Source organism: Nycticebus coucang, chromosome 10 (genome assembly GCF_027406575.1).
Source record: "Nycticebus coucang isolate mNycCou1 chromosome 10, mNycCou1.pri, whole genome shotgun sequence".
NCBI classification, from domain to species: domain Eukaryota; kingdom Metazoa; phylum Chordata; class Mammalia; order Primates; family Lorisidae; genus Nycticebus; species Nycticebus coucang.
Window position 1 is genome coordinate 64354582 of NC_069789.1, and position 27727 is coordinate 64382308.

Sequence of the window (27727 nt, forward strand, 5' to 3'; positions counted from 1 at the left end):
ACTTATTTATGTGAGTTGACTCATAAAATCATCCCTACAAAAAATTGTATCTTGTAGAAATATACACCACAGTCTGTACACATTGATTATCTTTTAATTGAATCTTTAAACAACACAAGACAGTTTCCCAGAAAAATTATTCAAAAAATATAGTTACTTTTCTTCTTTCTTCTTACAGTTTTCTCCTCATATTTTCCACAATGACATTTTTTTTTTTAATAATACAAGCTTACATTTAAACCAGTTTCTCCATGGGCCAGGAAATAATTACACCTAATAGAATAGTCAGAAACATCTAATGGAATAGTCCAAAAGCACAGTTTGTTTTGACCCTACTCTTATCTTTTTTGGAAAACCTGATTTCATTTTTGGCACTAACACAAATGGATGGCATTAAAAATACCCAGTCTTACCTAAAATTTTAAAAAATAACATAACTCATAGCATTTAAAAAAAAATCCCTTCACTAGCAAAGAAGTAGTGCAAAGATAAATGAAATCCATCAATTCTTAGAGGATGAGATACTAAAAAGCTAATTCCTGACACATTCTTTACATCCATCTTTTCTAAATTTGGAAAAGAGATTCAAAAATACTAACTGGGGGCCGGGCACAGTGGTGCCTGTAATCCTAGCACTCTGGGAGGCCAAGGTGGGTGGATTGCCCTGAGTTCACAGGTTCGAGACCAGCCTAAGCAAGAGTGAGACCTCATCTCTAAAAATAGCCAGGCATTGTGGCGGGTCCCTGTAGTCCCAGTTACTTGGGAGGCTGAGGCAAAAGAATCACTTGAGCCCAAGAGTTTGAGGTTCCTGTGAGCTATGATACTATAGCACTCTACACCAAGTGTGACAAAGTGAGACTCTGTCTCAAAAAAAAAAAAAAAAAAATACTATATAATGCATATGGACCATTTTGATTAGTCCTCATTCTTAATGTAACACATTTTGAGATAATACTTATGTGCATTTAACTTAACTTTCAGAATATGTCTTACTGAGATAGTCAAGAAAACCTTTCTTCCATGTTCTATGCCCATTTTATTTCCTAGTTTGATTAATAATTTTATAATAAATCTAAAAGGTAATTACACTCTTTAATATACTGAGATTCAAACTCATATAATGTTACCTAAAATCAGTGTGGCATAAGTCTTAAAAAACATTTTGCTTATGAATGGTATTTTAATAAATCACTTTTATCAACATATTCTGTTATGTTCAAAATAGTCAATAGTTCATTATTTACCTTAAGGAGATCTATTTCTTTGATGCAATCGGCACGTGCTTTGGCATCCATTAAATCAAATATCTAAAAATAGAATTCAGAATTATTTAATAAAATAATGATCTATGGTAGAAGATACCATGGAAATTCATAATATTCTACATATAATTATACATAGACTAAGAAATTTTCTTTTTGATTAGTGTGGAGATCCATAGGTAAGTTATCTCAAGTTACTACTAAAGCTTACTTTTTTCCCTTCAAAGCCAGTCATTATTAAAAAATGGGAAAAGATAACAGCTAGCTACCTCTTGACAACTCAGATCTTAAGTTCCAAAGAACAAAATTGAAGTAATAATTAAGATGATAAAATAATAGTTAATATATATTGAGCCATTAATATATGCCGAATGTGTTACACGAACTAACACATCTAATTCTCAGTTAATCCTTATGAATAATATTAGTATTCCCATTCTGCAGATGAAGAAAAAGAAGTTTAGAAAGCATAAGAGACTGGCAAAAAGTCACACAGGTAATCAATCAAGTGACCAGAACTCATTCTCAGCATTATCCAATGACAATCTAACCATTAAACCATTAATCTGTTCCATCAAATCATGTCTAAAAAATCTAATACATGAGTCTCGACCATGGTGTACCACTTCACGGGAGCGAAATCTCGTTCTTTGAGGAGAGGGTGACAGAATTTTACTGGTGTAAAGCATTAAGCAGAGACATACATCCAGCACGCTACTGTATTTGTGGCACTAACATTTCATGGGTGGAAACAATTAGGCTAAAAGAAAGTATAAAAAGTAGCCTGAAGGACGATAATGAAGAAAAGCTTACCTATTAGTTTAATGTGAAAAAACATAAAAATTAATATAATCAAAAAGATATTTTGTGTCTCTGAAAACACAGCAGTCTCTCAAGGTTCTAACTATGTGGAAAATAAGTAAAAAAGCGTTCCCTTAAATATCACAAACTGATCAAAACCTTAGTCACATAACAAATAAAATTAATGACATCCTTAGTCATCAACTTGATCAAGTCTTCCCGATTCAGCCAACCAACACATTCCAGAAAAAAAGGTGGGTAACTTGAAAGGAGTGGTCTTTTTAATTAGGGAAAGAATTACTGAATACCAGAATACTGGCCTCTTTAATCTTTACCTCAGTCTTACAAGATAAGTAGTATTGGCTCCAATTCTGAAATGAGGATTGAGGCTTGTAGAGGTTATAATATGGTTATGGTCACAAAACCAGTAGGGGACAGAATCAGGCCTAGAAGACAGATTATTCCAGCTCCACAGTTGGTGTTTTTCCCCGTTGGCCCAATCTGGCAGGAAATCTAATGCATACATAACAGTAAGTACTAAAATATGTGTGTGAACAGTATCAGAAACACAAAGACGGACTTGCCCATATGGGGGGAGGGGTAACTTTACAGCTGAATCTTGGAGGAATTATGAGATTCTGCTGGCCAGAAATAAAATAATGATGTGTTAGATAAACACATAAAAGTAAATATAGAATGAGGGTGGATAATTACAGCTTATAACAGACAACTTTTGCTGTATATCATCCTTAATATCCAAAGAAGCACAATTCTAATTTTTTAATTAAAAATCAAAGTAAGGATAGTAAATAACATTTCAAAATAAAAATGAAATCCACAAATTCACTGCCTTAAAAAATTTTAGCTTTTGCCATGGCATTCTTCTTCATGAAGTCTTTCCCCAGGCCAATATCTTCCAGTGTTTTTCCTATGCTTTCTTTGAGGATTTTTATTGTTTCATGCCTTAAATTTAAGTACTTTATCCATCTTGAATCAATTTTTGTGAGTAGGGAAAGGTGTGGGTCCAGTTTCAGTCTTTTCCATGTGGATATCCAGTTCTCCCAGCACCATTTATTGAACAGGGAGTCTTTCCCCCAAGGTATGTTCTTATTTGGTTTATCGAAGATTAGGTGGTTGTAAGATGTTAGTTTCATTTCTTGGTTTTCTATTCCATTCCAAGTGTCTATGTCTCTATTTTTGTGCCTGTACCATGCTGTCTTGACCACTATGGCTTTGTAGTACAGACTGAAATCTGGTATGCTGATACCCCCAGCTTTATTTTTAATACTAAGAACTGCCTTTTATTTTTACCAGGGTTTTTATACAGGGTTTTTTCTGGTTCCATACAACAAAAGGCAGAATCATTTCTTCCAAATCTTGAAAGTACGATGCTGGTATATTGATAGGAATGGCACTGAATAGGTAGATTGCTTTGAGAAGTATAGACATTTTAACAATGTTGATCTGCCCATCCATGAGCATGGTGTGTTCTTCCATTTGATAATATCCTCTGCTATTTCCTTTCTGAGGATTTCATAATTTTCTTTATAGAGGTCCTTCACCTCCTTTGTTAGGTATATTCCTAGGTATTTCATTTTCTTTGAAACTATGGTGAAGGGAGTTGTGCCCTTAATTAGCTTCTCATCTTCACTGTTATTGGCGTATACAAAGGCTACTGACTTGTGGACATTGATTTTATATCCTGAAACATTACAGTATTTTTTGATGACTTCTAGGAGTCTTGTGGTTGAGTCTTTGGGATTCTCTAAGTATAAGAGCATGTCATCAGCAAACAGGGAGAGTTTGACCTCCTCTGCTCCCATTTGGATTCCCTTTATTTCCTTGTCTTGCCTAATTGTATTGGCTAGAACTTCCAGCACTATGTTGAATAGTAAAGGTGACAGAGGACAACCTTGTCTGGTTCCAGTTCTAAGAGGAAAAGCTTTCAGTTTTACTCCATTCAGTAAAATATTGGCTGTGAGTTTGTCATAGATAGCTTCAATCAGTTTTAGAAATGTGCCACCTATGCCTATACTCTTCAGTGTTCTAATTAGAAAAGGATGCTGGATTTTATCAAATGCTTTTTCTGCATCTATTGAGAGGATCATGTGATCTTTATTTTTGCCTCTGTTAATATGGTGGATAACGTTTATGGACTTGCGTATGTTAAACCAGCCTTGCATCCCTGGGATGAAACCTACTTGATCATGATGTATGACTTTTTTGATGATAAGCTGTAATCTGTTGGCTAGGATTTTGTTGAGAATTTTTGCATCTATATTCATGAGTGAGATTGGTCAGAAATTCTCCTTTATGTTTGGGTCTTTTCCTGGTTTTGGTATCAGGGTGATGTTTGCTTCATAGAATGTGTTGGGGAAGATTCCTTCTTCCTCAATTTTTTGGAATAATTTCTGCAGTACAGGAATAAGATCTTCCTTGAAGGTTTGATAGAATTCTGGTGTGAAGCCATCTGGACCAGGGCATTTTTTGGTTGGAAGATTTTTTATTGTTTCTTTAATCTCAGTGCTTGAAATTGGTCTATTCAGGAGACAACAACCAAAGCAAATAGACAACCTACACAATGGGAAAGGATATTTGCATATTTTGAATTAGACAAAAGCTTGATAACTAGGATCTATAGAGAACTCAAATTAATCCATATGAAAAAAGCCAACAATCCCACATATCAATGGGCAAGAGACATGAATAGAACTTTCTCTAAAGAAGACAGATGAATGGCTAACAAACATATGAAAAAATGTTTATCATCCCTATATATTAGAGAAATGCAAATCAAAACCACCCTGAGATACCATCTAACCCCAGCGAGAATGGCACACATCACAAAATCTCAAAACTGCAGATGCTGGCATGGATGTAGAGAGAAGGGAACACTTTTACACTGCTGGTGGGACTGCAAACTAGTACAACCTTTCTGGAAGGAAGTATAGAGAAACCTCAAAGCATTCAAGCTAGACCTCCCATTTGATCCTGCAATCCCATTACTGGGCATCTACCCAGAAGGAAAAAAATCCTTTTATCATAAGGACACTTGTACTAGACTGTTTACTGCAGCTCAATTTACAATCGCCAAAATGTGGAAACAGCCTAAATGCCCACCAACCCAGGAATAGATTAACAAGCTGTGGTATATATATATACCATGGAATACTATTCAGCTATTAAAAAAAAAAAATGGAGTCTTTACATCCTTCGTATTAACCTGGATGGAAGTGGAAGACATTATTCTTAGTAAAGCATCACGAGAATGGAGAAGCATGAATCCTATGTACTCAATTTTGATATGATGACAATTAAGGTCAAGGGGAGGGGGAAGGAAAAGCAGAGAGAGGGAAGGAGGGAGAGGGGTGGGGCCTTGGTGTGTGCCACACCTTCTGGGGGCAAGACATGATTGCAAGAGGGACTTTACCTAAGAAATGCAATCAGTGTAACCTGGCTTATTGTACCCTCAATGAATCCCCAAAAATAAAAAAAAATAAATAAAAAAAAAATTTAGCTTTTGCTCAGTACAATCTTTGCACAAATGTGTTTTTACAAAGTGAAACAAAAAGCAGCAGTATAAAAAATGCTATATGCTTCTGCACCTAACATCATAACAAAATGGTTTCCATTTCTACAGTTTTTAATGAAAACGTCATGTATCAATGCTTATGTTTTTAAGTTTTAATGTAAAATGGTCAATTACTGCATACTGTCAAGATTTTTAAAAACATAGAATCTTATTAATAGTTTACAAAAAAGAGAGAGAAACTAGATGACATCAAAGTTTCTCTCAATCAAAGAATAGAAAAACATATGTAGGCTTGTATGTGTTTTATAAATACAAACCTCTTTTCTCTATTAATAATTCTAGACATCTTAGGTACAGTGAACGTCTATGAACTACCATGACTGCAGAATGAAGCAGAATGACACAGTATAGAAAGGAAAGGAACAGGGAAGAAAAGCAACAGAGTATGAGTGGCAACACTATCAAACTTCACACAAAATTTCTAAAAGGTATTTTTTGGCAAACATCAAGCTCTTATATTTAGCAAACTTTGGTAAAATAAGACTTCAGCGATAAATGGACACCAGTTGGACAGGTTTAAAAAAAAACCTACACTTTAATACAAAAAGTATGATACCACTTATTGTAGGAAGCAAAACACTCATATAGTATACCAAAATTCTCTTCATCATAGTTTTACTCTATATACAGATAATTATTACAAATAACTTGATTCTGGGTACAGACATTCTACAATTGTATATGTTCGTGTTTTCTATTATTTATAAAACCACACTAAATACCCACCTTATTGTTAGATTTCTAATAATGCCTTTACTTAAAAATTAAAATGGCGGGGGGTGGAGGGGCAGAGACAAGAAGGCTGACTGAAGCCAGCTTTCCACAGAGGCTCCCGTCCAGAAGGAGAGTTAAAGGACAGAAATTTAGCAAGTAACCTGGTGGACTAGAGCTGCACCAAGAGAGAAGGTTGAAGAACGCACATCAACCCCGCTGAGGCGAGCTGCAACCCAAATGATACAAACAAAAGGTACAAAATCCATCACCAAGCGGACAGGAGTTCCCTCCCCCATGAGAACGGCTCGGAGTGCCCCACAAACAAACGAGCAGAGTTCAAAGGTCCTCCCACTACACTCCATGGGAGAGATCCTCTAAAAACTGGACCTACCTCCCCTACTAGGTTGCCACAGTGTTCTCCTGCCAGGCATAAAACTGTATATATTCTCTACCCGCAACTCTGAGCTCCCAGCACTCCCCTCCACTCTCACTCAGGGGTCTAGAGGCCTGTCCCCCAGGAGTCCAGATTCTTGGGTGATTTCTCGAGGGGTATGGACAGGGCCTAAACTGCAGCTGGTCAGTGCTAACTCTGCGGCATTGGAGCGAGGAGAGGACGCCCGCTGAGAGGCAACCATGCAGGAGCAGACGTGCCCCGAGGCGCAAACCAGCAGCCATCTTTTGGCAACAATACACCTCACTCCAGGATATTCTGAAGCCACACCCCCTGTCTCCCAGGGCAACCAGAGGAGGCTGGGCATCTACTCAGGTGGCAACCACCATGGAACAGATCTGGGTATGAAAACACAGGCCCCATGAATAAAGGGTTTGCCTGAGGCAGTACCGGCCTGGGTGGAGCGCGGGGACTAGAAATGCACGCTCAGAGCCGGGAAGTTCCCAGGGTGGGGCTGACACAGAGGACCGCTTTACTGAGCCTAAGACGCACCTGGACCTTAGGGGATCGTCAGTCTATAGACAAAGGAAGACAGGTGGCTAGAATGGACAGCTAACGGAATACAAACCTGCAAAAGCAAAGACAGGGCCTGAGGCGCAGGCTCTGGGAACTCAAAACAGCTTCGCATCTGCAGAGGAATTTAGCAGGGACAGAAACAAATTCTTGCAAAGTTTTTCTGTTCTGCTCTGTCAGTAACATCAATCAGGGGCAGGGCTGGAACTGAGTGAATGCCTCCCAGCCTCCATCAAGCACCTGAGGTTGTCAGGCCTCACCTATCCCTGCTAGACAGAGGCAGAGCACAGCGGCCAGGCTGAGCAGAAACAGATCTCCTTGTGATTCAGGCAGGTGCAAACCCTTAGAGTATCTGTTCACTACAGGCAACTGTGTCACAGCCCTGCGGGACTATAAGTGACTGGGTGTGAGAGAGGTGCAAGGTGGGGAAGGAGGCATCAACCTTCCCAGACTAATCTATTTGCTGGGTGGGTCCTCCTGACTCCACAGAGCACCGGAGGAAGCCAAATCTCAGTAGTCACCAGACCCTTGTGATCCAGTTGCCACAGACCTATTAAACTGATTTGGACTTTTTGAACTGAGAAAAATGCCCGAGGACTATTCAGGTGGTGCCCTGGGTGTGTGGTTGAAGGAAGATTTGATTTTCCTTTTCCAATTGTTGCCTATGGGGGGCGGGGTGACTTAATTACTGGTATTTCTCAACAGCTAAGACTTCAAGCCAGAGTAACTGTTTCACTAGGGTTGAACAGAGACCAGCTGAAAACAAGACATAACTACTTAGTCCCACCACACCAAAGAGGTCCCCAGTTTCACAGGCCATAGCACTGTATGGGTTGGAGACAAAGCTCCAGGGGAAAAATCAAACGGTGTAAAACAATCATGGGGAGGAATCGGCAGAAAAACTCTGGTAACATGAATAACCAGAATAGATCAAACCCCCTCACCCCCCAAGGAAAGATATGGCAGATGTAACTGAAGATCCCATTCATAAACACCTGGCCAAGATGTCAGAAATTGAATTCACAATTTGGATTGCAAACAAGATTAATAGAATGGAGGAAAATTTGGAATTAGAAATTCGAGGAGCAATTCAAAAGTCAGAATCAGAAATTCAAGGAGAAAGTCAAAAGTTGTCTCAAAAATTTAACGATTTAAAGACAAAACCACCAAAGATTTTGACACACTGAAGCAAGAATTTGCAGCCTTCAAAGACCTAAAAAACACAGTAGAAGACCTCAGTAACAGAGTGGAGCAAGCAGAAGAAAGGATTTCTGACACTGAAGACAAAGCCTTTGAACGCTCCCAAACACTCAAAGAACAAGAGAAATGGACAGCAAAAACGGATCATTCTCTCAGAGAGCTCTGGGATAATTTGAAGAAGGCTAATATCCACTTCATTGGAATCCCTGAAAGTGATGAAGTGGCCTCACAAGGCACGGAGGCCCTTCTCCATGAAATTATGAAAGAGAACTTTCCAGACATGCTAAGAGATTCTGAAATTCAGACAGCAGACAGTTGCAGAACTCCAGCATGACTCAACCCGAATAAGACATCCCCCAGGCACATCATAATTAACTTCACTAAAGGTAATATGAAAGAGAAAATTCTGAAAGCAGCCAGACATAAGAAATCCATTACCTACAAAGGGAAGAATATTAGAATGAATGCAGATCTCTGTGCTGAAACTTTTAAAGCCAGAAGAGGGTGGTCATCGACTTTTAATCTCCTAAAACAAAATAACTTTCAACCCTGGATCCTGTATCCAGCTAAAGTGAGTTTATCATGGAGAAATTAAATACTTTAATGACATTCATTTCATATGTTGAAGAAATTTGCCATAACCAAACCAGCTCTTCAGGATATTCTCAGACCTATCCTCCATAATGACCAGCCCAATACTCTAACAAAAAAATAAACTCACTCAGAAACTTTTAATCAAACTCCAACTTCCACACTGGCGAAAGGATTAAAAAAGTCCCCTGGACTTTCAAAAAACTTGATACCCCAAATTTTACCAGACTTATCAATATTCTCCATTAATGTGAACGGCTTAAACTGTCCTCTAAAGAGGCACAGGTTAGCTGACTGGATACAAAAACTCAGGCCAGATATTTGCTGCATACAAGAGTCACATCTTACCTTAAAAGACAAATATAGACTGAGGGTGAAAGGATGGTCATCCATATTTCAGGCAAATGGTAATAAGAAAAAAGCAGGTGTTGCAATTCTATTTGCAGACACAGTAGGCTTTAAACCAACAAAAGTAAAGAAGTATAAGAATGGTCACTTCATATTTGTGAAGGGTAATACTCAATATGATGAGATTTCAATTATTAATATCTATGCACCCAACCAGAATGCACCTCAATTTATAAGAGAAACTCTAACAGACATGAGCAACTTGATTTCCTCCAGCTCCATAACAGTCGGAGATTTCAACACTCCTTTGGCAGTGTTGGATTGATCCTCCAATAAGAAGCTGAGCAAAGAAATTTTAGATTTAAACCTAACCATCCAACATTTGGATTTAGCAGACATCTACAGAACATTTCATCCCAACAAAACTGAATACACATACTTCTCATCAGTCCACGGAACATACTCCAAAATCAATCATATCTTAGGTCACAAATCTAACCTCAGTAAATTTAAAGGAATAGAAATTATTCCTTGCATCTTCTCAGACCAACCTGGAATAAAAAGTTGAACTCAGTAACAACAGGAATCTGCATACTCATACAAAAACGTGGAAGTTAAATAACCTTATGCTGAATGATAGCTGGGTCAGAGATGAGATTAAGAAGGAAATTGCCAAATTTTTAGAACAAAACGACAATGAAGACACGAATTATCAGAACCTCTGGGATACCACAACAGCAGGCCTAAAAGGGAAATTTATAGCACCGCAAGCCTTCCTCAAGAGAACGGAAAGAGTGGAAGTTAAAAACTTAATGGGACATCTCAAGTAATTGGAAAAGGAAGAATATTCCAACCCCAAACCCAGTTGAAGAAAAGAAATAACCAAAATTAGAGCAGAATTAAATGAAATTGAGAACAAAAGAATTATACAACAGATCAATAAATCAAAAAAAGTTGGTTTTTTAAAAAGGTCAATAAAATAGATAAACCTTTGGCTAACCTAATCAGTAAAAAAGGAGTAAAATCTCTAATTTCATCAATCAGAAACGAAATAACAACAGACTCCTCAGAAATTAAAAAAAATCCTTAATGAATATTACAAGAAACTTTATTCTCACAAATATGAAAATCTGAAGGAAATTGACCAATACTGGGAAACACGTCACTTCCAAGACTTAGTCAGAATCAAGTGGAAATGTTGAACAGGCCAATATCAAGTTCTGAAATAGCATCAACCATACAAAATCTCCCTAAAAAGAAAAGCCCGGGACCAGATGGCTTCACGTCAGAATTCTACCAAACCTTTAAAGGGGAACTAGTACCTATATTACTCAACCTGTTCTAAAAGGTAGAAAAAGAAGGAAGACTAGCCAACACGTTCTATAAAGCAAACATCACCCTGATCCCCAAACCAGGAAAGACCCAACAACAAAATAAAATTATAGACCAATATCATTAATGAATATAGATGCAAAAATATTCAACAAGATCCTAACAAACAAAATCCAGCAACACATCAAATTATACATCATGATCAAGTCGGTTTTATCCTAGGGTCTCAAGGCTGGTTCAATATATGTAAATCCATAAGTATAATTCAGCACATAAACAGCTTAAAAAACAAAGACCCTATGATTCTATCAATTGATGCAGAAAAAGGTTTTGATAATATCCAGCACCCCTTCATGATCAGAACACTTAAAAATATTGGTACAGAAGGGACATTTCTAAAACTGATAGAGGCCATCTACAGCAAACCCACAGCCAATATCGTATTGAATGGAGTTAAATTGAAATCTTTTCCACTCTGATCAGGAACCAGACAAGGCTGCCCATTGTCTCCATTGCTCTTTAACATTGTAATGGAAGTTTTAGCCATTGCAATTAGGAAAGAAAAGGCAATCAAGGGTATCCATATAGGGTCAGAAGAGATCAAACTTCCGCTCTTCGCAGATGATATGATTGTATATCTGGAAAACACCAGGGATTCTACTACAAAACTCTTAGAAGTGATCAAGGAATACAGCAGCGTCTCAGGTTACAAAATCAACATTCATAAATCAGTACCCTTTATATATACCAACAGTAGGCAAGCTGAAAAAACAGTTAAGGACTCTATTCCATTCACAGCAGTGCCAAGAAGATGAAATATTTGGGAGTTTATCTAACAAAAGACGTGAAAGATCTCTATAAAGAGAACTATGAAACTCTAAGGAAAGAAATAGCTGAAAATGATAACAAATGGAAAAACATACCATGCTCATGGCTGGGAAGAATCAACATTGTTAAAATGTCCATACTACCCAAAGCAATATACAATTTTAATACAATCCCTAGTAAAGCTCCACTGTCATACTTTAAAGATCTTGAAAAAATAATACTTCTTTTTATATGGAATCGTAAAAAACCTCGAATAGCCAAGTTATTACTCAGAAATAAAAACAAGGCAGGAGGAATCACGCTACCAGACCTCAGACTATACCATAAATCGATAGTGATCAAAACAGCATGGTACTGGCACAAAAACAGAGAAGTAGATGTCTGGAACAGAATAGAGAACCAAGAGATGAATCCAGCTACTTACTGTTATTTGGTCTTTGACAAGCCAATTAAAAACATCCAGTGGGGAAAAGATTCCCTATTTAACAAATGGTGCTGGGTGAACTGGCTGGCAACCTGTAGAAGACTGAAACTGGACCCACACCTTTCTCCATTAACTAAGACAGACTCTCACTGGATTAAAGATTTAAACATAAGACATGAAACTGTAAAAATACTAGAAGAGACTGCAGGGGAAACCCTTGAAGAAATCGGTCTGGGCGAGTATTTTATGATGAGGACCCCCCCCGGGCAATTGAAGCAGCTTCAAAAATACACTACTGGGACCTGTTAAAACTAAAAAGCTTCTGCACAGCCAAGAACATAGTAAGTAAAGCAAGCAAACAGCCCTGAAAATTGGAGAAGATATTTGCCGGTTATGTCTCCGACAAAGGTTTAATAACCAGAATCCACAGAAAACTCACACGTATAAGCAAGAAAAGAACAAGTGATCCCATCGCAGGCTGGGCAAGGGACTTGAAGAGAAACTTCTCTGAAGAAGACAGGCGCATGGCCTACAGACATATGAAAAAATGCTCATCATCTTTAATCATCAGAGAAATGCAAATCAAAACTACTTTGAGATATCATCTAACTCCAGTAAGATTAGCCCATATCACAAAATCCAAGATCAGAGATGTTGGTGTGGATGTGGAGAAAAGGGAACACTTCTACACTGCTGGTGGGAACGCAAATTAATACATTCCTTTGGGAAAGATGTTTGGAGAACACTTAGAGATCTGAAAATAGATCTGCCATTCAATCCTATAATTCCTCTACTAGGTATATACCCAGAAGACCAAAAATCACATGATAACAAAGATACTTGTACCAGAATGTTTATTGCAGCCCAATTCATAATTGCTAAGTCATGGAAAAAGCCCAAGTGCCCATCGATCCACAAATGGATTCATAAATTGTGGTATATGTACACCATCGAATATTATGCAGCCTTAAAGAAAGATGGAGACTTTACCTCTTTCATGTTTACATGGATGGAGAGGAACATATTCTTCTTAGTAAAGTATCTCAAGAATGGAAGAAAAGGTATCCAATGTACTCAGCCCTACTATGAAACTAATTTATGGCTTTCACATGAAGGCTATAACCCAGTTATAACCTAAGAATAGGGGAAACGGGGAAAGGGAAGGGGGAGAGGGGCGGAAGGAGGGTGATTGGTGGGATCACACCTGCGGTGCATCTTACAAGGGTATATGTGAAACTTAGTAAATGTCTAACGTAAATGTCTTAACACAATAACTAAGAAAATGCCAGGAAGGCTATGTTAACCAGTGTGATGAAAACGTGTCAAACGGTCCATAGAACCAGTGTATGGTGCCCCATGATTGCATTAATGTACACAGCTATGATTTAAGAAATAAATAAATAAATAAAAGAAACAAAAGAAAAAAGAAAAGAAAGGTTGAGAGCCACTGCTCTAGAGGGCTTCCTGGAAGAGGTGACCAACTACTATAACCAAGAGGCACTGCGGCCCTGTAGCTCGAATCTGTGCTCATAGTGAAGGGACTACAAAAATGTGTGCGTGTGTGTTCTGACATTTTTAAAAAAAACTGGAGAATCAAAGCTTAAAAATATTTATAAAACTTCTACAAAAAAAAAAAATTAAAATGTCAAGAGGAATATCTGAACCTCCCAAATCATAAATGCTGATACTGCTCTCAAGAACTATTAGTCATGAGGAATTTGAGATAACTCAAAGATACACTGGGAAGCACATTTTAAGTGTTTTAGATCTTTAAGATATTCCTGAATTTTTGTTTAAGGACACAGAGAATGAATAATGCCCGTACAGTGCTAGTGATTAAAATGAAGAAAATCACAAACATGGAGACACATATAAATCTAATTTCTCAGTAATCAATGTCTCTGTGATGGCAAAAATACCTTAAAAAAAAAAATCAAGAGAGTGAGTGAGATGAGAATAAGATGTCCATAGATCTTTAGGAAACTGTAACTAGATAGCAAGTACACGGATAGAAACATGCTGTGCAAAAATCACAAATATTTATTTGATCAAACTTACAATTAAATTAATTTAGGATTCAAATTAACTTTTGTTTTTGACTGGATTTTCAATAATATCAAAAGTCACTCATCAAATACTGGGAGAAATAAGTGTTGACAGCATATTCAAGACAATAAAAATCTTAAGCCAAATATATTTACAAATACATTTAACTGGAAATTCAAAACATCTTATCTTTCTTTTTCTCTCAGCCAACACATTAAGACAAAAATAAATACTGAATCTTTAGATTAAGTCCTTTCAAAACATAGATTCAAAGCTGTCTGATAATTTACAAGAGAAGACAATATGTATGGGGGGAATTCTGGATTTTATAACACTTACAAGGACGTTTTTAGAATGTATTTGGTCGTTTCAGTGCGCCCAAAATCTCTTCAGGTTTTTATCTTATACTTGGTAAGAGAAAAATTATTTGCTGTGACTAGGGAAGTAGTGGCTGATAGATTCTTGGCATTATCTGAATCGTTTTTAAAAGTTTTTTCATCATCTTAAAATTTTGCCAAAATTATTCATAATTAATGAACCTGAAAAGGATAACACAGATATTTTAAAAGAGAATCCTTCAAGTAGCTTTTAAAAAATCTTTAAAGAGGCTAATGGCAAATTATTAGAAGAAAAACCACTTAAGATGCAGCAAAGTACTGAAAATTATACACCAAGGGAGTCTGACAAACGTGCAAACGTGATATATCTCATTTTAATAAACCATATAAATATGAAAATCTTAACCACACACCTCCTGGTCCACACTAGTTTTTCAGAGGCTAAATGAATGAACTAAGCATCATTTCCCAAACTTGAGTGACCCTGTCATCATCTGACATGTCCTCCTTCCTTCTTTTGATCTCACCCTGTACCACGTTTGTTATTCCCACTGTGCTCCCTCCTCTTGAACCCTGGCACAATCCTGGCGGTTTCACCCTTTTATTCTACCTGCCCAATGAGTGCACAGATCCTCTCCAGCCTAACTCCCTACTCCATATATGAGTATTTTGGTTATCAGCCTGAAAGACAAAGACTTTCTCTTCCAATGCCTATCTCGTTAATTCAAAGGGGGAGAAGGTAGGTAAAGTGGTTAGAAAATGCTGCACCATCTGTAGATAGAAAATTCAATCACTGAACAAAATAATCTCAAATAATTCATCTCTTGAAGAAGTGAGGAGGGAGACAGAATTTAAGCAAGATGAGTCCAAGAATAGTCCTCTGCTGCTGACCGAACTTTGCTGCTTTTAGCACCTAGTCCCGTAATTTCATTTCTGTCAGTCCTCTCTCACCGTAATGCATCCACGTGTCTGAACTAGAAACTAAAAGACAGTGCTGTTCCCTTCCTCTGGATTCCTTACGTCCATCCAAGTGATGCCACAGAACTAGATACCAGTTGGTGTTACTAATAATTCTATGACCGCTGGAAAAAATCCTGTGTTTCCAAGGGGATGCATTTTAACCCTCAGGGCAGTATACGGTATACTAACTTCCAGTCCAACAGTCAGCTTTCTTCAATAGGTTTGCTTAACAACATTAGAAAATTAGCAAAGTCAGTGTGAATCCATCTTTTGTTCAGATTTTGCGCGAGCTTGGAACTTAGCAATGCTGTCAGATGAAGAAGACACCATATGGAGGTACACTGCGCTGAGCATGTGTGCATAGGAGAAGGGAAAAATCCAATATCATAACTGTGAGAAATACATCAAAAGGAATAGGAACAAAAGGAGCAACTGAAGGAACAAGAGGACATCCAGAGAGGGAGGAGAACCAAGATGGTGACACCACAGAAAACACAATAGGCAAGTGTTAAGAATCTGTGGGTACTCAAGTAACATGCGTTATAGAGAGATAGGTAGGAAAGTGAATTGGTGATGTCTGTAAGGAAAATGGGGCAATTGGTGAACAGGGCTCACAGGAGGCTAAAAAAAAGGATCTTCTCCTAAGAACAGGCAGAGTTAAGAGAAGATTAGTTGGGACAGCTGTGCAGTCAAAAGCTTGTGGACAGCAGAGACTGTCGCTGTCCAAGGGGTGCTAACACGAGCTGCTCAGTGTGGGTATACACACCCGCTGAGGGGAGGGTCTTCTCATACCGTGGTTACAACATATTCAAGTGGCAAGTGTAAGAGAACGAATTTCCAAAGCAAAGTAATCAACCTGAGCCTTCTGTGCTGTGGGTCTCAGAAAAGTGATTACACGTGAACGGAGAATAAAAAAATCCACAGAGGAGATAAACCATGCTGTGGATTAGCAAGATAGAGGGGACCTGAGTGTGGGAGAGCCACATCACTGAAATACCCAACCAGGATCCAAGGGAGGTAAGAAAACAAGTTGAAATCAGATCTCAGATGAGAGGTATAGAGACTACGGAATGATGCCGGGTAATCAGGAGGAGGTTAAGGAACAAGTTTGGTTTCAAGACAGAACGGGAAAGAGATAGGAATTATAGTTAAAGAGGATACTGGGGCAATTTGAGACGGGTAAAGTGCTGAGAAAGCCAAGATAGTGGCTTGAGAGAACTGACCGAATGCCACAGTGTGGGCATGCTGAGACCCCAGGAGGCCTGGTCTCGGTAGAGCTGACAGGGTGCAGGAAACGGATGGAGGCAAACTGAGAGTACTATATATAAAATGATGTATGATATATATAAGTATACATAATACACGGCAGATAATATAATTACATATGACATATGCAATGCTGACGTATCTTACACATGTAATATAGTGTGTGTGTGTGTGTGTGTGTGCGCGCGCGCGCGTGTATGTGTGTGTGCGTGTGTATAAGCACAGACTGGCAGACAAGGAACAATGATGGGAAAAATATCTAGCTGGGTGGCACTGGCTTCAAAGACGGGGAGTAAGATATTGTGGATGTAGACGTCTGAAGCAGCAGCAGAAATTAACTTGAGTGAAGATGACTCCACTGTACCCCAAGTCAATAAAGAAAAAGCACCTTACATTTGAGAGGGTTGTTAGGAACGCGGGACTATCACATACAAAGCAAAAGTAATGTAAAGAATAACAAGTAAAGAATTATGTATGAAGAAAAGGTCAGGGATGTTGTCTCCTCAAATGTCCACTGCCTCCAACATAGAAGTTACCTCATTTTAATGCTTCTTTATATTATTCTGGCTCGAATGTTCACAAAATTTTCAAAAACTGATATTTTGTAATTCCTAGTCATATTTCTAATAATATTATTTAATAGTTGAAATTTTTTATTAGGAACGTGGCATTACTGTTATTATATACTGAGGACTATTAATCCATTTTTTACAGAGCAGTCTGTCAATCTTTTAAAAAAAACGTATACCAGAGTTTATCACTCACGGGCCTAAACTCCTTTAATAGCTATTCATTACCTCTATAACAACATAGTAAATTACAGATAAACTTCTCTCCATGGCCTACAAACAAAACCTGCAAAAATCTGACTGTCATCTAGCTCCGTAGCCCTGTGCTCTTTCCCTCCCTTAACAGCATTTACTGGGATCACAACTATCTGCTGGGTGTCCTCTATCTACACGCATCCTGTGGTCAGGGCCTGTACCTCTGCTGTTCTCTATACCTGGAACCTTCTCACTCCTACCGTTCAGACAGCTGACTCCTGATCCTCCACCTCAGCTTATGTTTCACATCCCCAGAGAAGCTTTTGCTGAACACTCTCCTTCTCCGCCGAGTTTGCCTCTATTACCACACCACAGTCATTTCCTTTTTGGCTATAATTATTTCATTTATTGTCTGTCTCTCCTGCAAAAATTTTGAACTCAGTTATTGTGTCGTTCAGTACAAAGTCTGTCATGTAGTAGGTCCTCAGTAAAGATTAAATAGAACATAATAAAACCTTCAACAGTATAAATTAAAAAGTCACTCTATTTTTATTTGCCTGGCCTGAGCTGGCCATTAGAAGAGTTTATAATTTAAAATTTTTAAGATAATCTGTACAATCAAAACTTGCATTATCTTAGTAATAACACTAAAATATACAAGATGCCAAAGAAAAGAAAATTCTGGAAAATAAAAAATAAAGAGGAAGGAATAAATTATTTCACTAATATCCACAGTATCCTTTAAACTATTTAACATTAGCAATCTATTTGGGCCATATATGGTGATTCATTATAAACTCAAAATGTTAACCACTTTCAATAAAACTAAAAATTTGCTATTTTTCTTGCATGCTTAGAAATGCTTCAATGAGATCTGAAGTACAAATAAATAAAATTATGAAGCTTTAATTTTTAAGACAAAAGACCATGCGACTTAGACAAGTAAAACTAACATCAATTTACTGAATCGTTCTCCAAATTTTTTAATGTCATTAATGGATTATTCTTGCAAATGCTTCTTAATTTGCATTTATTCAAATAAAAATTGAAAGCTTAAAATGAAGTCTATAGAGATTAAATGATGGAGTTCATAAAAGCTTCAAGATAAATTCAGTACTCACAATGAACAATGAAAAAGAGGCTAATGTATGGCTATAGAGATGGTGGCTACATAAAAATCACTCTGTGTTACGGAAGAAGCTATCATTGTCCATAAATTTCTGATTACATGCCCTCCCAATTTCTAATTACATGAAAACATCCACGACCTAGACTCTGAAATTACACACATGAAAAGTAAGTTACATTTATTAATGTAATTTCAAGTTATTTTCTTGACAAATGCTTTAAGACAATAAGCAAACATAAGTATCAAAAGAAAGCATACTTTCAAACGTAAGTATAAAAGGAAAGCATTCCTTTTATTTGAGATCACTAAGATCAACAAGTTGAATTTGAAGAAAACATACTATCATTTTGTAAATATATATATGTGTGTGTGTAATATATGAGAGAGAATGTTTTCTAGATTTTCATTCTAAAAAAAAAAATACTCCCTGACAAGGGATGTCACTCAGCAAAATGTGTTATTTGAAAATATAACTTCAGAGTAAGCAAAGAGAAATTCACCATTAATTAATTAAGGATCAAAATACCACTAACTTAAAAAATTAAGACAAGAATAGTCAAAGAACTGAGAAACAATGAAACCTAAAACCTATACTACTATAACTCCATGTCACTAGATTGACAAAATAAAAATCAATTCCAATTACATAGCTCTAATCAATGAGCTAATAAATACAATAAAATAGAGACTACACATACCAGAACAAAACAACTCTTTTATAATCTTCTAACACAAAGAAAGGAAGTTTTGAGACCCAACTCACGTTCTCTGTGAGGTCTCTGTTAAGACTTTCTCAGCCAAAGCTGTTCTCCTCAAGGCTGCTTCCACATTGTGTATGCCTTGATTTTAAAGGTGTCTTTCTTGTACCCCAATTGGAATCCCATGAGTCCCATTGTGTTCATATCATAGTGTTCCCCATGTCTTACACTGACCAATGAACATTAGGTGATCAATAAACAGTGGTGGAATCAATTCAATGAGCAACAGAAAGAGAGAGAGAGAGAAATGAAGTTGATACACAGAATTTCAAAACTGTTACATCAGTTAAGCCATCATCATTCTTTTTCCAAACAAACCATGATGGAATCCAGGTACATTTTCAAAAAGACTGGTTAGCACTGCCATGGACTGTAGCCTCTCAGATCCCTTTGTAATATCAAAGAAGTAACATGCATTCTGGTAACATGCACTAGAAGAGTACGTGTACTCTTCTTTCCACACACAGGTAAAAGTCAAGCCTGCAGAAAAGTCACCAGAGCTAGCACATACTTTTTCAAGGCCCTAAATAAGTGAACTAGATGGTGTGGGACAAAGTGAGGCAGGGCCTTGTGAACTAAGCTAAGGAATGTGGATGGCAGTTCTAAACTATCTCATCAGGCTCAGCACCTGTAACACAGTGATTACAGCGCCAGCCACACACACCAAAGTTGGCAGGTTCGAATCCGGCCTGGTCTAGCTAAACAACAATGACAAATGCAACAAAAAATAGGCAGGCATTGTGGCAGGCGCCTGTAGTCCCATCTACTTAGGAGGCTGAGGCAAAAAAATCGCTTAAGCCAAAGAGTTGGAGGTTGCTGTGAGCTGAGATGCCACAGCACTCTACCAGGGGCAACATAGTGAGGCTCTGTCTCAAAAATAAATAAATAAATAAATAATCAATCTCATCAAAGATGTGCAAGCAGAGAAATGAATTATAATAGCAACACTTTAGTATATGAAGTCAAAGCATTCAAGAAGAATTCTAGCAGAGCTGGGAACAGTAACAATGTGGCCTTAAAATAACAAGCTGCAAGAGGAAATGCAGTATTTGATTCTTCAAGGAATTTTGTGAAGAGTTGGTTTAGTATTCCACAGAGGGAAAATCATCTGGTTAACAATATTTTAAAATAGTCAACATTTTAACAATATTTTAAGCTGCAGAAATGGCTTTTTTAAAGGAAGAACCCTCAGATTGTGTGTGCAGCACAAATTTAACACATCATGAGAATCAATACCACGCCTGTAATGTAAATGCATTTCTCCCCACAAAAGTTTAAGAAATCGTTCCTAATTAATTAAATAAGCTAACAGTATCTTCCCAACAACATGTTTCAATTCCATATAGAAGTTACGTTAAACTAGAAGATGCCACAATGTCAACACATAATAAAGCAGACAGGAATGACAGAATCCCAAAGAATAAACTCACTTGGCACAGTAATCTGATGTTTATCACAGTGTGAGATGGAGGCAGTGGGAGGGGACACCTGGTCAATAAAAAAATGGAAATACAACTATGCAAATTAACTCATGCCTATTCAAACTTCCAATCAATAGAAAGGAAAATGCAGGCAAAAGCTTCTTTTTCTTCCTCCCTCTGTGCATTCCTCCCTTCCTCCTTTCTTCCCTTTCCTTTCTAAATATTTCTAATGACAAGGTTCTGTAATTAAAAAAAAAAAAAAATCACTGCAGACAGAATTGAGCTCTATCTCCTTTCTACACTCAGAATCAATGAGAAGGTGGAAAAGTAAGCAAACAGGCTCTGGAGAGCTTCAAATGGATTTCTCAGTCCGCTGTCCTCCCATCTTGACTCCCTGCGGCAAATGGGCAGCTATCTTCTCTGCAGTCTATCTGTATGTTGAATTTATAATTTTATTTTGAAAATAATGAATTTTGAACAGTCTTACTCTACTTGAGAGTCTACAGTGAATCCTTGCTTGCCTACAGTTCAAATTCCCCTGTCTGGCTCCAGCATTCTCTGCAATCTGGTCTCACATTTATAGCCTGGCTTAAGTTCCAATTCCGCCAATTCCTACAGCTCACATTGACATCTCCATTCTGTGAGCTCCTATTTAAATCAGGAATCCATGTCACAGAGTTTAACATTCAATTGTTCCAGATAGACTCTTCTTCCCCTGGAGGGCAAGAATAGACCATTAGTTTCTTTCAAATTTCCCTCGGTGTTCAGAGATCACAGTAAAAATTTAATACATTTAAAAAATGAATCAGAGTTCCTTTGTGAGGGAATGATCCAAAAGCCATCTGTTTCATAAACACTAACACTGACATTCTATATTTTGTTTTCTTAAGCTCTGCGTGGCATACTAAAAGATAGAAGATTGCAATTATTATATGCTGATGGTGAAAAAATAAACTAATACAACTTGGGGGAAAAAAATCAGCATTAATGTGTAGTGGCTCATCAGTCCCTTTCTTAAGCACAAACAAAAGAGAAATTCTTGCATTTATATACCAAGAAAGAAAGACACACAAAAAATCACAGCAGTATTGTCTGTAATAGTGAACAACTGTAAATAAGCTAAACAGCAAGCAACAAGAATAACTGAACGGACTCACACAGAAAAGATAAATGTGATGCTGCTTGAAAAAAGAAAGGTGTGTGCGTGTGTGCCTGATATACACACTACATCTGCTGCATTTACAACAAGTTCAAAAAGTGCAAAAGTAAACAGCAGGCTTTTAGAAATTCAAACTGATGTAGAAAAAAACTATAAAGAAAAACAAAGGAATGATAAACACTAAATTTAGGATATGGTAACCTCTAAGGGAAGTGAGTGGCAGACACAAGTCAAAAATATATTCAAGGTTATTTCTTAAGCTGGATTGTGGCTCTGAAGGTATCTTTATTATAGTTGTATATATTACACACATGCCATATAAAATCTTTCTTAAATAGTTAATATTTCATCTTTATTTATTTATTTATTTGTAGAGACAGAGTCTCACTTTATCACACAACTCACAGCAATCTCCAGTTCCTGGGCTTAGGCAATTCTCTTGCCTCAGCAAGACTACAGGCGCCCACCACAACACTTGGCTATTTTTTTTTGTTGCAGTTCGGCCGGGCCACTTTTGAACCCGCCACCCTTGGTATATGGGGCCAGTGCCCTACTCACTGAGCCGCAGGCACCACCTGATAGTTCATCTTTTAAATGTAAATAAAAACTGTTCATTTCTGGAATGGGAATTGTAAGTAAACTGATCACTTTAAGATGTTTTTGTTTAAAAAAAAAAAGAAAAAGGAAAGAAAAGAAATTTAGGTTTCCCAAGTCCCTGCAGAAAAATATCAGTATTGCACAGCAAAATGGGAAGTCTATGGCAGATGTGAGTGTCAACTACATTCATTGAGAAAGGGAAAGAAAATCGTATGCTGTCATGCACACTCTAAGGCAGAAAAACAAGCACTTTCTAAGGCAAAGGATCTCATTAGGGCAGGTAAAACTTTCAGGGCTCTGGCAAGGGAACATTCTGGGGTAGCTGAGTAGAATTAGAAAAGCAGTCTGAGGGCAGGACTGGGTGAGAGGAGCTGGAGCAAGAAAAAGGAATTTGGGAAAGACAGAAAAGAATTGCGATTGGAGAGCAAAGTAATGATACAAATACCATATGGAGAATTTTTTTTTTTTTTTTTGTAGAGACAGAGTCTCACTTTATGGCTCTCTGTAGAGTGCCGTGGCCTCACACAGCTCACAGCAACCTCCAACTCCTGGGCTTAAGCGATTCTCTTGCCTCAGACTCCTGAGTAGCTGGGACTACAGGCCCCCACCACACGCCTGGCTATTTTTTGGTTGCAGTTTGGCCGGGGCAGGGTTTGAACCCGTCTCCCTCGATATATGGGGCCGGCGCCTTACTGACTAAGCCACAGGCGCCGCCCCGGAGATTTTTAAGTTAGATCTGAACCCTTTCATTTTATCTATCTCAATTTTTAAATTTCCAAGTAAATAAAATTCACTTCATTTTCCCTTTATTTATTTCTCGGATAGTTTGACTATCATTTGTTACCTTCACGCAATTCATTTTCTGAGTCTAGTTTCTTACAGTGATGCTTGTAGCTGCAGAACTTTAGCTAAGGATTTAACATTTAGCTACATGTCTAATTAGAAGCAATGGTGATTACTCAAATCTTCCTCTTAAAATACAGAGTTGTGAAAGCTTTTCTAGGATCAATACTAGCTAAATTTTTAAAGCCTAGTCCTAGAAGTAATGTTTAAACTAAAAGTTAATTTCCACTCTATACTACAATCAATTCATGTTTTTAAAATCCAGTGTTCCTTCATTGCTACCATTCTCAACTTAAGGCTATCATTACCCATTCAGGACATATTTTTCTCTTATCTATTATTCACATAGTACATTTAACATTTTATGATTAAAATCATCTTACCTGTACTTTTTTTAAAGCTACTGGTACTCCATCCAAGAGACAGGCTGCTCTATAAACTTCACTAAATTGTCCGCGACCAATTTTCTTTTCTATTCGAAAGTTGGCTAATGTATTATAGCCCATATCTGGTCGTAAGGCCTTCTGCAATTAAAAACAGCAGAAAAATTTTCAATCAGTCAAAATATGCATGATCACTGATCATTTTCACATAAGTAGATGGCACCTATGCTGGGCTTGCAGACAATCCATTCAGTCAACAAATACTTATTCAACACCTGCTCCTGCAGGGTACCATCCTACACAGAGCACATCATAGCAAACTACAGACAATAATCCCCATTATTAATCCCCTAATAAACTTTAACAATAACTTAATAATCCCAATTAATAATCCCCTAAAAAACTTACATCCTAGTGAAGAAAAAAGTAATGTACACATAAAATACATATATAGTATGTGAAACAGTAAAGGCTAAAAAGGAAAAGTAAATCAAGGAAGAGGGATATAACAGGAATAATTGATTTTGAAATTTTAGAAAGGAACCTGTTATAACTTATCTTCAGTTCACAGGATAAAAACTTGTCCCTTTCAATCTAGTATTTCTCTGACATTTCTTTTTCAAAGAATCTTCCAGTCAAAATGAATTCTGTGTGTATGTGAGTGTTTATTTAGTCCACCTATCAACTAATGCATGAAACACTTAATTTCCTGACAGTTATTTAACTTCTGCAAAGAATATTTCTGTGCCAAGGAGTCTAAAATCACATCATTACATTTTTAACAATTTTTTTTTGATTGTGGAAAACATCATTTCTTTATTCACTAACCTTTTTTTGGATTAAGTATGTGGCAGACACTATGCCAGCTGCTAGGAAAGCAGATCAACCAGAAGTATTTTCTACTCTCAAACAGCTTGCCCAAATACATGGAAGAGGCTCTTCACTGTGCTTAAGAGAAATAATTATTGGGGTTGGACTGGTGGAGGGGGCGGCACCATAATGGTCCATCCCTATTTTGAGACAAAAAAATTAACATAGATTTTACCCACTGCCCTAGTTCTTTTGTTCACCTGTTTGCTCATGGACTCGTTACCCATTCAGTCATAGAAGTAAACATTAACTGAACATCTACTATAGTCAGACATTGTCCATTGTGAAGTTGTAGCACACATCCAAGGAATACTGCCTTTTATGCTCCTCATGGCACTATGTTTAGCATCACTACCTATATAAAACAGAACAAAATAGTCTATTTTAACTGCCATATTTTCTCTTTTTTTCCTAAACATGCCTGGGCCTTTTAAGGACTCTAAATTATTGATGCGTACACTCTCAGACCCTTTGCTCCCTCTCTGTTCTCTAAGCCCTGCTTGAGTAAACAGGACTAGTGCACTCTCTAGAATGAGACCGAATATTAAAGACTTATTAATGCATTAAAGGAAAGTACTGCTTCAAACATACATTACATTCAATTTGAACTCTTAGGCCTTCAAACAAACCTTGGCTGAGGCTGATAATTCCATGTCCTGAACTTATGCAGAAATCTATTTTGATATATGGCCAGTACTTTACATGAACCCCTAGTCCATTTTGTCTTTTAATTTTACTACATCTACCATGGTAAGAAAAAGTGTAAAATTCTGCTAAGGATCCACTGTAAATTCAAACTCAGTATTTCTCAAAAAGAGAAAAAAAAGGAACAACAATTTCTGTTAACATATACTGCTTTTATTCTTCTGAAAGCCCAAAATATTGTAAAGAAAAATACCATTGTTCCTTTAAAATATGCAAAATAACCAGAATGCAAAAATTTCACAGATTCATTTCATAAATACAGGACCATAAGATAATTGTTATAATTAATGTTAGTAACAACAACCACTACAATAATAAAAGATACCAGGTTAGTGCCTGTTACTTAATAGACACTATATATTAAGACTTACATGCCATCTCATTCAGGTCTCACACCAGTCCTCAATGTAGATGTTATCAAATCAAACCTATATCTAGCTTATTCCCAGTATAGCCTATGATACACTGTCATGTTGTTAAACCAAATCACCTATAATATTAACCCAATATTATGGGTGCCGACATGATGATCCACAGATATATTCAACTTTGAGTCTTTTGACAAACAAAAAACCTAGAGACAAAAACATGTTAAAAATGAAAATGAAAAGGTATATCCTAATAAGAAAAATAAACCAAAATAAAATTACCAAATAAAGGGAGATCATCTTCCATGTTTTCCATTTTTAAGAAGATTTTTTTTTTTTTTGTGTAGAGACAGAGTCTCACGGTACCGCCCTCGGGTAGAGTGCCGTGGCGTCACACGGCTCACAGCAACCTCTAACTCTTGTGCTTACGCGATTCTCCTGCCTCAGCCTCCCGAGCAGCTGGGACTACAGGCGCCCGCCACAACACCCGGCTATTTTTCTGTTGCAGTTTGGCCAGGGCTAGGGTTTGAACCCACCACCCTCGGCATATGGGGCCGGCGCCCTACTCACTGAGCCACAGGCGCCGCCCTTTAAGAAGATTTTTCATAGTCATTGAATTTATAATTGTGTTACTATGACAAAATGACATATTTAACACAAGAAACTCTCAAAGTACCACTTCTCAGAGATAGTCAATAAATATTACCTTAATTTTTAAAGGTTTTAACTTTAAATAAAGGTTTTGTTTTGAAAGAAGATTTTTAAAATTGTCTATGCTTTTTTAAGAAAATTATTTTCATATTGGACATACAAAGATAGGCTGCAACACGTAATATGTACAATTCCTTCCTCCATACCCACAGAGACCATTCTTTCTCCCGATGAAGATTTGTCAATCTTAACAGTAAAACACAGCTTCATCATTAGGAACCCTATCATACAATCCAGATACTTTAAATTTGACTGGGAATTCCATCTTCTGTCTGCACAAGAACTTGACAAATATTAAAGTGAACTGCTAAGGCAGAGTGACAACCGCATGCTGAGAGCAAAGTCTCACTAATGTGTTTTGGCATGCAGGTTTGTAATCACACATTTACATATGCAATGACCTACATTTGCATGTCAGATCACACACTGTCTTGGTTTATTAAGACCGGGCACCTCCCTGTGCTTGGCCGCCAGAGTGGCGAGAGAGGGCCAGAGGGCGGTGTTTTTTGGCAGTTGAGGGATGAACTGCCAGGGAGGATTAGGTTGATATGGCCTGAGCATTAGACACTTCATTAGACGTAATCTGTTTAACAGTGGGCAGTGTATGTAAACTTCACAGCCCATTTGCAGCACCTTTTTCCCCCCATGGCTTTTCTTCAAAGGGCAATGTGGGTGAGTGACAGCTTGTCTCATCTGCTCCCATGTCCTGTCACCCAGTGTAGATGTGGAGAGCTGACATGAGAAGGAACATAGCTGCACATCTCCAACTACCCTTGGGTCTCTTTGCCACACTGCAATTTGTATAAAAATAAGCTCATGTAGGATGAGGTCTCCTTTAGGAGATCACCAGGCAGGTAATACACATACTTCAGTAATGATTATATTATATTGTATTCAATGCCATCCTTCATTTTGATGAGTCACAGTCCACTGTAGCTAGCTTTATATTGGTGCTTTAAATAAAAGATAAGATCATCAAATGAGTTCCTACTCAAATAAAGAGCCACATTCAGGAAAGAGCTATATTCTCTTTTTTGAATGATTTCCTATTTCCCACATGTTTTCAGTTTAGCATCTTGAGTTTATACTGGGAATAACGCAGCAAAACAATGAGATCCAAATAAGTATAAATTACAAACCAAATAAAAATCACTGAAACTGACTTTGTGCTGTTCTCGATTTGGAGTGTAGACTGAGTCTCAGTCTCCTGACGTTCCTTAATGACCAAGGCTTTTTTTCTAAGCTGCACAAAATGCCTTTTGGATTTGAGAAGAGTCACTTATAAGACCTTCAAGTTTTATGAGAATAAAATATCTACATTGCTTCTTCCACTATAAATTGAGGAAAATAATT

At 37.4% G+C, this 27727-nt stretch overlaps 1 protein-coding gene across 2 annotated transcripts in view; it reads right to left on the reverse strand.

The window, feature by feature from the left end:
• The window catches only part of NEK7 (NIMA related kinase 7), a 158398-nt gene that overhangs the window by 57201 nt on the left and 73470 nt on the right, over positions 1 to 27727 (reverse strand). For both annotated transcript variants that reach the window (XM_053606378.1, XM_053606379.1), the window contains exons 3-4: positions 23721 to 23861; positions 1245 to 1307 (exon numbers count right to left, since the gene is read on the reverse strand). In XM_053606378.1, coding sequence (XP_053462353.1) covers positions 1245 to 1307; positions 23721 to 23861 — 204 coding nt within the window. The remainder of the gene's footprint in view (positions 1 to 1244; positions 1308 to 23720; positions 23862 to 27727) is intronic.